We start from the raw sequence: 13319 nt of genomic DNA, 5'->3' as shown, positions 1-13319 counted from the left end.
AGGTAGGCTTCAGGGGATAGGAATGGTTGAAACAGAGTTGGCCCAACAGGCTAACTCATCTTTGTAGCTTGGCTTCTAATAAGGAAGGTTAAAAAACAGACAGGGAGTTGGCTCACCCTGATCACAGCAATACATGGATGGCCAGAACCCAGGACAGGTCAGTATACCAATTATTGCGGGCATGCTGGAGCAGCTGGGTTAACATTTCATATTTTTACTTGAAATTCCAGTGTGAAGCCAAGATCATAAAAATCCATGTATTAATTAAACCTTATTATATAAATAGTTGTTCTTGGAGTGCTCAGTTCTGTGGCCCTTCAGGATAGTAGACTGCTTGATCTCTGCCCCATAAATCCCACAAATCTTTTAAGAACTAATTAGTAAATCCCTATCTTAGTTTTTTTTAAAATACCATCAAGAGGGGGGGAAAACACAGACAAATATGAAAACACAGCTGAGTTCAATCTCCCAGCCGCAGCACAGGTTCTAGTTATGGGACCGACGCAATTATCTAATCTCTCCAAGCATAGCGTTCCTATGAACGCCTTCTAGGATAGTGTTAATATACATACATACGTACAGTTATCTATTCTATGTTAATATACATCCTAGGTCTTAAGTCATTGTGTAAAATGACTATTACACCATGCCTACAGCAAAGGATTTTCTTTAAGTAGTACCAAGAAACCTATGGTGTAAGACATGCACTGGCAGAAGAGGAGATCTGCTTTATATGACCATCAGGAAACTGAAGCTACACACTCACACACATATATGCACATTTTACACAGACACTCTTGCACATTCATCCACTCATGCACAGACTCCCACATTCACACACCATGGACTCAGTTGTATCTATACATACTCCATAGAGATTTAACATGTAGATATTATGTACATACCATATATGGACACACACACACACACACACACACACACACACACAAACATATACCTCTTTATGACCAAGTGAGATCCATTTCACATTTTTTCTAGTCATGAAACAGTCCTGTTTATTTTAAGCATTAACATATTAAAAAACAAAGATTTGTCCCTCAAGGGTTGCCTGGTTGAAGTGTCTTCTCCCATTATAAAGCACAAATCCCACCATATTCTGTGTCCTAGAAAAAAATACTTGCACAACAGCAGGCTTATATTTTGGTTAGTTTGGTATCTATGGTAACCGAAAACACATCTGAGGACAGATAACTTGGCAAGGCTAGACTTAATATCACCCTGCTTTGTTTTCTTATGTAGTATTCCAAGATAGTATGAATATTTTCAACCCCTAGTTCCACTAGCTGTATACCAAGCCATGCAAACAACAGCCTTTTCCTCCTCTGATCAGATCTGAATATTCTAAAATAATCCATCCAGTGGTTCAGCAAATATTTTCAGGACCACGCCCTCTACACACCACAAATGCCATGGATTATGCTAGCTGATACTGGAGCTCCAGCAGAAACCTTATAAGCTTGGTACTCAGAAGGCATCCAATGGTATATTGGGTAGTAGCAGAGGAAAGAAACTTTCCAAGTGTCTAATATGTACAGTCAATGTAAAGTCAATCAAACAAAGCAGTAAGCATAGCTCCTGCCTTCTAAGGCCTTAATATCCTTTGAGAATTAAACCTATACATGTATTTACAGATGCTACCTTAAGAAGGCACAAAGTTCCATGGGCCTCCAAGTAAGACAACATATTTCTGGTTATGGGGTAGGGCCAGAAAAGAGTGGTCCAATTGACTAATTGGTAGACAATGCACTAAGTCAAACAACTGAAACACAAGGGCTGGTCCGGGCGTGAGGAAGAAATGACCAGAGGACAAGATGCAGAGTTTGAGAGTCTTGTAAGAGGCCTTACAAGCAGTTGCAAATATCAGTGTTGGCTGTAGATAAAGACAAGGGAATGGCCACAAGCCCACACCGTCTGGAGAAACCTAGTCTAAGTTAAAGTATGGAACAGTCAAAATTGACAGCTGGAAAACAGAGCCTGTCATCCCAGGGAACAGAGAACCTTAAAAGGGCACTGAACAACTCTATCGGCTGTGGAAAGAAGGCTGCTCAAGTAAGAAATAGGAAAAACTGTCTACTGGATTTGGCAGTGAGCAGGCGGTCCCAGCGGAAGCAGCAATGAGAGGGCTGTGGCCCACAGGGTAAGCCATCTAGGGAATGAGTGGCAGCTGGGAGACTTGAGATGAGCAATGAAAACTGAAAGGGGCAGCTGGGTCTGACTGGGAAACTGGATAGACCCACCATGGTGCTAGAAGTCCATGAAGGACAGAGAGACAGGGCTCACCCACAATGAGGAGCCAGTGGTCAATCATTGGCCTCTGGGGAGGATCTGGACAGTTGAGTGCAGGGTCTGCTAGGCCCAGCAGGAGGCAGTGAGCTCAGAAGAAAACACAAATACCCTAAAGGTGAAGTTGTGTGGCAGGTCTTGGGAGACGGGATGGGAATGCAAGGAGATCTGGGAGCGTGCTCCTAAGGCAGAGTAGAAAGGGCTGCTACGGAAGGCGAATGTGTGCATCCAACTGTCTTAACAAGTTCAGTCTATGACAACAGAAATGCCGTTGGTTATAACTGAGAAGCAACAAAGAAACTGCTCACATTTGAGTCAATTCATCCTGTGCGACGTATGCCCCAGAGTGATTGATTATATTGTTGATAGGAGCTTCTCTTTCTGGATGGTTAACAGGAAAGTACAGAATTAGTTTACGGCTGTTTCGCAGCCAGTAACAACACATTAAAGATAGCCAGACACAACAAGGCTGCTGATGAGAGACAACTGACCCCTAGGAAGCAGTTTTACATATGCTTAACAATGTTCACACAACTGAATCTCTCCAGATCGCTCAACAGACCTATGGGGAAAAAAAACTCCAATGGCAAGGAACAGATGAGTGGATTCACTGATACCGTGGAGAAACAGAAAAACCGAGCTCGGGAAGCCTGTGGAAACAATGCAGACCATGAAAAGTCACAACTGGAGAGGGGAAGCAGAGAAGGAAAGGGGTTTGGAAGGGAATCTAACGAGCAAGGAAGTTCAGACCTCCCCCTCCAGCCCCACCCCTACCCACCACTGCCACCACCACACTTTTGGCTTTGGATCTTAATTCAAACAAACTGTACACAGAGCAAACTGAAAGACAGAATTTGAAAGTAAATGGTGGGGGTGGGGCGCCAGGAAAAGGAAGAGAACCTCAGGAAGGGAGGCAGGCAAGGGGATGGGGAGCAGACAGGGCGCAAGGATCAGCAAGCACGGTATGAAAAGGCCGTCTGTAGGCTGCCTATAAAACCCATGACCTCACAATGCTAACAAAACCAACAAGAAGCCAGATACAGGTAAGACAACTGGATAACTAGGTGCACACTCTATTAGGACATTTGAAGGCATGGAGAACTAGTTTCAATGCTTATTGCAATAATTATTGGGGGTTGGGGGGATGGGGGTGGGGAAAATAGAGGTCTAGCAGCTGTAAGCCCTGGTCATGGGTTAGTTTTCTATAGGATCCTATGTTCTTATGAACGAAGATACCTGAAAGCTTAAGGTACAATGGTATCTGCTTGATACCTAAAGACACTAGGGTGTCTCTGGGAGGACACTAGGGAAGGTGAGAAAGCTGGTTTGGGGAAGGAAGGCAGTTGGCTCAGATTACATCTTGTTTTATTATTACTCCAACTGGTCTGGGAGTTGACGGTTCTTTCAGGGAAGAGTTTTGAAGTTAAAATTCTGGTTTAGTTGGGAACTTCAGTTTGACTTCCGGTTGATTGGGAGAGTCAGTTTTATGAGGCCGCCTATAGGGAAAGCAGCAGCTTCCGCCTCTGGTGAAGACAGGAGCTGCTGCTCCCTGACTCTCTCTGCAGCAGCTCCTTCTGGCTAATTGGAAATGCCACTGAAGCTGAACGCCAGAAGTCCTTCCTGTTGACAGCTGGCACTCTTCAACTCTGGGCTCCCACTGAAGGTCAGTGTCACAGATCCCCCCCCCCCCCCACGAGTAGGGACTGCTTAAGACTGAGTGTGCGCAGTCCTGTCCAAGCTGTATAGACTATAGCATCGAGGAAGCCACAGGAGCTCAACTCTGCCTCGATGAGCTGGTGTGACAATACAACGCACCACGAACCTCCCAGCCGGGTAGGAGCACCAAGCTGGCACGTGGCTGGTTTGCTGAGGAGAACGTGAATACATGGATGGCAGCTGGTTTCAGGCTCTGAGGCACAGCAGAACATGTGCAGAAGACTGGGCATCCACTTGCTGGCTCCTCTCTGGCCCCAGCCCAATTTGCAACTCTGTCTCACCCTGCCCCTAGCCCCAGTAGGCCCACCTTGCTGGGTCAGGCTACCCAGATCCTGTCCAGGATGGCACTGTCCTCACTGCTACTCCATGTCCCCAATGGCTGAAGCCCCAATTGTCTCCTTCCCTAAACATTCGGGATGCCTCCTTCCCAAAGCCGCAATTACTAGTGCAAGCAGACCGATGCTGTCTTCGCTTCTAAACCACACACTGCTGGGAGCAATCACCCATTGCTTCCGATGCTCATTCGTAGTTATCTTTCTGTGTTTCCTTCTCGCTCTCAGCATCATAGCAGCAGGGTCTGTTTCCTCATTCTGCTTTAATGGCCAGTGCAGGCACGTACCAACTAAACTCATCTGTGTATTCGGTGCTCAGGAGTACAACAATATGTTGATAGAATAAGCCAAAGTAAAGACATGAGAAAAGCCAGGAGTTCAGTCTGTCAGCATATTCGCTTCTTCCACTGAGAGACGCATTTGGAAATTCTCCCTTGAAATAGTCAATGCTGGTCTAGCCTTCCACATCTGTGCAAAACTCTATGGTTTCACAGCAAAATAAACCAGCCTCGGTCAACGAATATCTGGCCACAGTTAGCTGAGTAGAGAGAGGGGCAGGTGAAACCAGATACATCTAAATTAAGGTTCCCAAACATTTTCTGAAGGAAAAAGCTACTTAGAAGTGGTGTAAAGACTGTTCATATATATGGCTGACTATGAGCAACAGTGGGATTTTTATTTCTAACCTTTACTCATGCCATACATTACCCAATGAGAAACAGAGATATCTGAGACATGCAAATGCTGGTGTATACCGGAAGCCAAGGGCAGAGGCAAAAATTAATGTGGTGCATCTGGACATCCAGAAGGCCACATTTTGTTTCACTGTATCAGATGTAAGAATATTCGACATTTTATTTAAGGGACCAGATCAGGTCAAATAAGACACTTTGTTTGTAAATAGAATCATAGAATAAATGCTCCTAAGCTTGGTGTTTGGTGTGTGTGTGTGTGTGTGTGTGTGTGTGTGTGTGTGTGTGTGTGTGTGTGTGTGCGTGCGCGTGCGCATGCGCGTGCACACAGCATTTCATAGACAAGAATTCCTGCAATACTTTAATTTATTCAAGATGGGTAGGGGGGTGAAACTTATTTATGGAGTCAGCACTCTTCAAAAGGCACGCCGTCCATCTGCTAGAGATATGCGCCATAGATGACCCAATACAAGGTATGCACCACCCCCTTGAAAGCTCACAGACAGAGCCTCTGAGATGGAGTGCACAGATGGCAGTAGGAGTCAGTTCCTGTTGGCTTGATGTTCTCTTTGGGTGAGATAGGAGGCAGAAGTGCGCATAGTCATTCTGTATTAGATTAGCCTCTCAGAGAGCTACAGCCTCTCCAGAAAGCCTCAATCATAAAGAACCGACCAGCAACAAGGTCATGGTGAGTATTCCTTACGAGACAAACGCCAGCCTACTCTGGTGCTTCGGGAAGGCAGCATCAAGCTCCCCAAGGGATGCTCAAGTGATATCTGAGGAAAGAGAGGAGGAGGGAGGAAGGAAGGGGGAGGGGAGATGACAAGGCAATCATGCTGCTCACCCTTTATATGTCTTCCATTAAACTAGTGTGCAATCTTACATGGCAGAAATTATGCCCATTTCATAGATATCAAAATCTAAGCCTTATAGGAATTCAGTCACTCCCTTATGCAAAAGCAACCTGCCTAACTGCTAAGGAGGTCCTAGGACCAGGATCCTAATCCATCAGTCTAGTTTGGAATAAATTACTATGTACCAAATGCCTGAGCCTTGGAAGGTTCGAAATTACTTACTTGGACTGGCCATTTCCCCATAGTGCATACAATATCTGTTCAATGCAGATGACAGCTCTGGGGCACAGGTAAAAAACCACCTGCTGACCGCTAGGAAAAGTATATTACTGGGACTCCACTCCAGGAGTCTAGATTGAAACAAGTACACATATTCAAAGCACATTTAACCAGGCCTGGTGATGCAGGCCTGTAAGTCCAGCTACTTGGGAAGCTGAGGCTGAACTACAGAGTTAAAGGGCCTGCGCAGGACATTCAGTAACAAGACTGTGTCTCCAAATGAAAGAGGCCTGGGTCTGTAGCTCAGTGGTGGAGTACTTGCCTGGAATACCTAAGGTCCTAGGTTCAATTCCCAATATAGCAAAGAAAAAGAAAGAAGGGAGAAAAAAAAACACATTTTATGGTTTAGATATGGGGCTCAAAAATATTTTTCTATGTTCATAGAGAAGGTAGAGACGAGGGGTCCTCGGTGCTCTCGGCCTTCTGGGAGATAGTCCCCACCCAGTTTCCAGCCCCCTTTCCCTCTACCACCCTCCTCCCCATGTATTTTTCCCTTCGCTAGCTGACAAAGGTATCAGAGTACCGACAAGCAGAAAGCAGGAGACCACGGGCAGAACACCTCCAGCCAGCCAGCTGCGTTATACAAATACTACTGTACAGACACAACCTAAGGAAAGCAGGAGGCCATGCAAAGGGAAGGGCAGAGCCAGGCCTAACCTTTGAGAAGCATCTTCTCAGCATATAAAGACAGAACTTGAAAAACAGTCAATAGAAAGACATTCAGCCACCGGGGACGTGGCTTCAGTGGGTCAAGGGCTTACTGCACAAGCATGAAGACCTGATGTGGGATTCCCAGGATGCATAGAAGAGCCAGATGTGACCGTTCACATCTGTAACCCACCCCTGTGGTCAGGGGTGGAAATAAACAGAACTCGGGGGCTGCCTGGCCAGTCAATACAGCCAACATGGCAAGCTTGAGGTTCAGGAAAAGACTCTGTGTGTGTGGTTTTTTTATTTAATGAGTTGGAGAAGCAACTGAAGAAGATCTCAGGCCTTCTGCATGTGTCTGTATGGATATGTGGGACCAATCACACATATAAACAACAAATGAACATTATGTTTTAAAATTGAAATAAACAAAGTTCGAAATGATAAAGCAAGCAAACAAAAACATCTTGGGAAAACAAACACCGAGACGCCTGAATTTGCCAAGCACAAACAGCAGGCTTAAAACTCATCAGAGCATATCTATTTTTATTTTAGGGCTATGCATAGTTTTCCCCTAAGGTAGTATAATAATAGGGATGGAGAAAAATGTTTATGGTTTTAGTTTCCTTAAACCTTCTCCAAATTCACAGTAATCACATTTTTGCAGTCTTATTTCCACACAACATTTTAATTTATAAAAGATTTATTTTATGTGCATGACTGCTGTTTGTCTGTCTGTACACTATGTACATGCCTGGTGTCCGTGGAAGTCAGAAGACTTGGAGACATCAGAACCCTTGAAACTGGAATTAAAGATGATTGTAATCTGTCATTTAGGTGCTGGGAATTTAACCCAGCTCATCTACAAGAGCCAGCTCCCCAGCTCCCCAAAGTTAATTTTTGCCGAACATAATGCCTCAAAAATGGTATCAGTACAGGTACGAAGAGAGGCAGAATATATCCTGAAATTACCAGTCGCAGTAAGAGGGTCCCCATGAAGAGGACTGCATCTCTCAGCTTCCTATCACCATAGCAACATTTTAGAGCAATCAACCTGAAAGACAGAAAGCTTTGTTTCAGATCAGTTTTCAGAGGTTTAAATCTGTGGGCAACCGGCTCCATTGCCTTTGGGGCGGACATCATATTGGAAAGCAAACTGTGGAGCAAACGTGCTCACATCATGGCCGCAAGAAAGCCAAGAGAAGTGGCATGCTAGCCCATATTTGTCATCTAGAGACCTAGGATCCTGGAGCAGGAAGACTGCTGTGGGTTTGAGGCCAGCCTGGGCTACATAGCAGAAATCTGTCTCAAAACAATAGCAATAAAGAAGGCAAGAAAAAAGAGGAGGGAGGAGCCAGGGTCCCAACATCTACTTAAGAAAGGCAGAATACCCTTACGGGGACGCCCAGTCTGGAAGGTTTACCACTTCGCAGTAGTACCATGGGCTGGCGACCACGCCTCTGATGTCAGACCTGGGTCTTGGGGAAGCACTTATCCAAACACAGCAGGAACAGCATGGTAAGCATTCTCCCTAGGTAGGCTGCTGCAATGAAATGCTTACCCTCAAACCACTTCAATCAGCTCACAGAAAATAACAAGAATTCAGCAGTGTTTCAAACTACACCTTTCCTCTTTCCTTGTCCTGATAATCATGAGATCCAAAACCAACGAATTTCAGATTTCCGGTCACACTTTTTCAAGTTCAAGACAGTGTTCTAAGCTTCAGTTCTGGGGAGTCATACTTGTAAAGACCTGACACATGTTGTATTTCCATTTGGTATTTAATAGGGAAACATATGACCAGTCCCTTTAAAAGTCTCAGATAAATATTTCTATTTTCATGGATAATTATGGGCATGTGTTTACTCATTTAAAATTATTATTATTTATTAAAATTATTTCCCTAATACTTGTGAAGAACACAGATGTGTGATTTCTTAGAGTCAACTGGGGCTTCTCAGATCAACAACAAAGACCCACTACAAGCCACAGCACCGGCGGCCACCTACAGAAACGCGCACTCCATTTTACACATGCCATCCTCCATCCTAGAGGAAAACCGTGGTGAAAATGCACATCTCTTTCCTTAGCCAGAATACATGGCCTCTCCACCTCCCGTCCACTTCAAAACACCATCAGACACAGCGCCACAAGGGTGAGTCAGAGGGACTTACAGTTGAAGATGCCTGGAGGTGGATGCTCAGTCACCAGGGGACAGTTTTCTTCATCACTGTTGTCCCCACAGTCATTCTGTTGGTTACAGACCAGCGAACCGAGATACAAGCATTTACCGCTGGTGCAGGTGAATTTGCACTCTGAAAAAGGCACAATATAAAGCATGAGGCTGTCAGTGCTTGCTCGGTGCTCCTAAGTTGTCACCCCCACCTCCCTTGTGCGCGCCATGGTGACTCGGGAACTGAGCCTATCTAGCAGTCCCAGGAAACTGGACTCAGAAGAGCCATCTAGCAGGGCTGATCCTGCTTTGTGACGCACAGCACCACCCACAAATGAGTACCCAGTTGCCTCTTCCTTCCATTGCTTGCCCTGTAAGAGTTACTGGGCTTCAAAACAACCTCGACAGCTTTCCGCGCCCCACTTTCCAACAACAGAGGCTCATCCAACCCAACTCAAGGCAGCTCAAAATTTTCACTTTTTTGTGACAAAATACTCAATCCATTCTAGCGTTCATTAGTCTCGTGCCTACTAAAAAGGTTTTTTTTTGGCTTTTTTAAAGATTTATTTATATGTATACAGCATTCTGCCTTGTATGTATGTCTGCTGGCCAGAAGAGGGCACCAGATCTCATTATAGATGGTTGTGAGACACCATGTGGTTGCTGGGAACTGAACTCAGGACCTCCGGAAAAGCAGTCAGTGCTCTTAACCTCTGAGCCAACTCTCCAGCCTCTAAAAAGTTTTAATAACAGCATATATATTATAAGATACACTATTTTATATGACAGGAGAAAGCACAGTGCTCTGCTACCATGGATGTGAAGGACCAGGTAACAGATTATAACTAGTCTAGAGCCAACATCCAAATCCATGCCAGTTACACTGAACACAGGAAACTTCACTGTACAAATCTGTATTAGAAAGGGGAATTCACTGAAACGGGACTTTAAAATAAAACTCCCAACTTAAACAGTTTTAAGAAATTAAAGGTGAGATATTATACAACAAAGTATAATCAGCTGTGTAAAGAAGAGGCACACAGGGTAGGTGGCTAATAGGAGGGGCTTCAGGAAGAGGCACACAGGGTAGGTGGCTAATAGGAGGGACTTCAGGAAGAGGCACACAGGGTAGGTGGCTAATAGGAGGGACTTCAGGAAGAGGCACACAGGGTAGGTGGCTAATAGGAGGGGCTTCAGGAAGAGGCACACAGGGTAGGTGGCTAATAGGAGGGACTTCAGGAAGAGGCACAGATCCCCAGTGACAGTAGCCATCACAGCCAACCGCAGCTGCCAAGGTCCTGCTCCTGTCTCAAATACGAACAGTAGACCTAGAGCCAAGTGTCAAGTCATTTCAACCCCAAGTCCCCATTAAAATAAAATCCCAGCTAAGAAACTACGCACAGCCCACCGACGTCTTCCCAGCTCTGCTAACCACGAGTAGATTTGCCTTGGTTCAGACCATCTAAGAGGACAACTGTGATCTGAGAGAAACTATTACCTGTCACAAAAGAGTACAAGTCAAGTCCAAGATTTGTGTGTGTGTGTGTGTGTGTGTGTGTGTGTGTGTGTGTGTGTGTGAGCCTTTATGAGAGGGGCACTGTGAGTTTTCCATTTGTTCACAATCTGAGTGGATATAAGGGGAAAGGCATCCAGACCCCAACTATATGTAAAATAGGAGGAGAACAGGGTCCAAGTGCACTCCACAAGCTCTGAGCTCGCTGCACCACCTAAGTTAGAAACCGTGCTGAATACGATCAGGTTGCACAGTACAGAGGCAGCTGGAGCTGAATTCTATCATCCCATACAGTGGGAAGAATAAAATCCAGATGTTTGAAATCTCATTTATGAAGTGACAGTTTTTTACTTAATGGGGAAAAAAAAAGGAATGTCAAGGAAAGAATTTATCTTCCTTTCCAAAAGAAATATTGGACTTCAGACGACTGCCAAGCATGAAAAGAACATTAGCCAAAAACAAGTACTCTCAGCGTTACCAAAATGGCCAGCCTTTAACTGAAGACTCTGCCATGGTTATTGTTTAAGAGGCTCTAGAGCTAGGCAACCATCTTCCAGTTCATATGCACCCTTAAAGAGCAAGAGAATATGACCACGGGAGGTTGATTCATTCATTCCTATAACCAGTACTCAATGTTTTGTGCATGTTTTGTAGACAGAGAGTTGGAAACATAGAGTTGACAATCTAGACAGGGCCAGACACGGTGGTGTACACCTACACTTTAAGCACTTGGGAGAGTGAGGCAGAAGGATTGTGAGTCCGAAGCTAGTCTTAGCTACATAATTAGAACTTGCCTCATAAACAAACAAACAAGTTCAATTGCTTTACAGTATATTTTAAAAGTATTTTCCTACAACACATGAAGAGCTAATAAGTTCAGATACCTATTCTATTTGTTTTGATTCAAGTGGTCATGTGATTGGACTAAAGACTTGCCACTGAGAAGTTTGGGATTATGTGATTTTTGAAACTTAATGGGTTGATACCATTACCTAATAAGGAAGGACTTGCTAAGCAAATCATAGCACAAGCTCTTCCAGGGCACCCTAAGGCCTGCTTGGGAAAGCAAGCTGTTTTGACGGTTGATGTGGATGGGCATGCCTATCATAGGCGAGTCCCAAGCATTCAGAAAGCAGATGTTGAGGCAGAGACAGCCTGATGGAGAGGCAGACTGGAGTTCATGGGGATCAGGAGGCTGTGATAGTATTGGTGGGAGACCTGGTACTCTTTCTGAAGCTCCTTCTACCAGCAGCCTAACAAACAGGATGACTCACATAAGGGCTTCTTGTGAGGCCCAGATTAGATTATTCAGTTATTGAACAAATCTGTTACTCACCGAGTACCTGTTACAGACTGACTAGCCCAACAAAGGATGTAAGGAAGAAACTGTGTAGCCTTGAAAGAGCTGGAAGAATCAGATCACATGTTTGTTATATTTATTTGGTGTGTGTGTGTGTGTGTGTGTGTGTGTGTGTGTATGAACATTCCCACTTATGTGTGCCACTGTGCATATACATGTGCCTGTACGTCTGGAGGCCAGAGGCCAACACTGTATGTCTTCTTTAAGCCTTCCACCTTATTACTAACTATTATTAATATCATTGTTAATTATTTTGAGATAGACTGTCTCACTGAACTGAAGTGTGCTGATTGGCTAGGACGGGTACCAGCCCAGGCCACAGTTCCCTCATTGGCTTGAGGTATACCCTAAAGCCAGGTGTTTCTAGAGTTCCTTTGAGCAATTCTGATGGAAATCCAAGACCCCAACTAAGAAGTTCATTTATTAAACCAATTTTAATTTAAGTAACACAAGTACGTTGGTAATTCTTGGGTACAGTGCCCCATCTTTACAGCTTGTCTGCAAGTGGTGTATTTCAGGAAATCAGGAACCACAGCACGTTAGGATGCATGCTGCTGAAGAACAGGAACCAACGTGTTTTTACTCCAAACTACACTCACACACACCAGAACTAGAAAAATTTTTCAAAGGCGTAAATCTTAAACCAAAGAAAGAAGATAGACAAAATATTTTCATTTACTCTTTTGCCTATTCTTTCTCGACCTTGTTGATACTCCTACCAATTTATAGTTTAGAGGAACAAATGATTACTAAATATTAGAAACACTTGGATGGCAAAGCCACAGTGATTTCATATGCAGCACACAAAATGAAGAACTCAAAACCCAGTGCTCAGAAACCGATGTTAAAATCATTTGATATTTAAATAACACCTCTTCTTTAAAATAAAAAGAACTTTTAAATGAAAAAAAAATAGCATTTCTTTATGCCATAATTCTCTTTGATTTCTTTTAAAAATTGCTAGAATGGGAGCTTGCAAGATAGCTCAGTGGACACAGGAGCTTGAGGCCAAACTTGATGACCGAGGTTCAATCCCCAGAACCTACATGGTGGAGAGAGAGAGAGCGAGGCGACTCCTGCACTTGTCCTGACTTTCACACCCTGTACACACTAACAACAACAACAACAACATAAAACACCATTAATAATAATAACAAATTTAAATGGCTGTAATCCATACAGTAATAATAGAATTCTTTCCAAATTGGGGGGGGGGGGGTCCTCTCTACATCTCTATACAAAACGTTGATGAATTATTTTCAGAGTCTTAGAATCTCTTAGATATTCATAGTTTAACATTGACAGGAACTTAGAGACACAGTGGGCTATCCAAAGTTGAAGAACAAATTTTCAATCAAATTGAGAAAAAACTCTCTTTTTTTGTTATCCTGAATGTCATCCCAATCGTGCATAAACTAGTATCAACCAGACAGGGCATACAGTGTAGG

At 44.0% G+C, this 13319-nt stretch overlaps 1 protein-coding gene across 6 annotated transcripts in view; it reads right to left on the bottom strand.

Annotated features, from left to right (window-relative positions):
* Window positions 1-13319, bottom strand: part of Ldlrad4 (low density lipoprotein receptor class A domain containing 4) — a 341846-nt gene that overhangs the window by 174601 nt on the left and 153926 nt on the right. For 5 of the 6 annotated variants that reach the window (XM_051163513.1, XM_051163515.1, XM_051163516.1 and 2 more), the window contains one exon: window positions 9000-9140. The exons of the other annotated variant lie outside the window; for it this stretch is intronic. In XM_051163513.1, coding sequence (XP_051019470.1) covers window positions 9000-9140 — 141 coding nt within the window. The remainder of the gene's footprint in view (window positions 1-8999; window positions 9141-13319) is intronic. 6 annotated transcript variants of the gene reach the window in all.

Source organism: Acomys russatus, chromosome 20 (genome assembly GCF_903995435.1).
Source record: "Acomys russatus chromosome 20, mAcoRus1.1, whole genome shotgun sequence".
NCBI lineage: Eukaryota > Metazoa > Chordata > Mammalia > Rodentia > Muridae > Acomys > Acomys russatus.
Note: the sequence above shows the minus strand (reverse complement) of the source record. Positions and strands in the feature narration are given on the sequence as shown.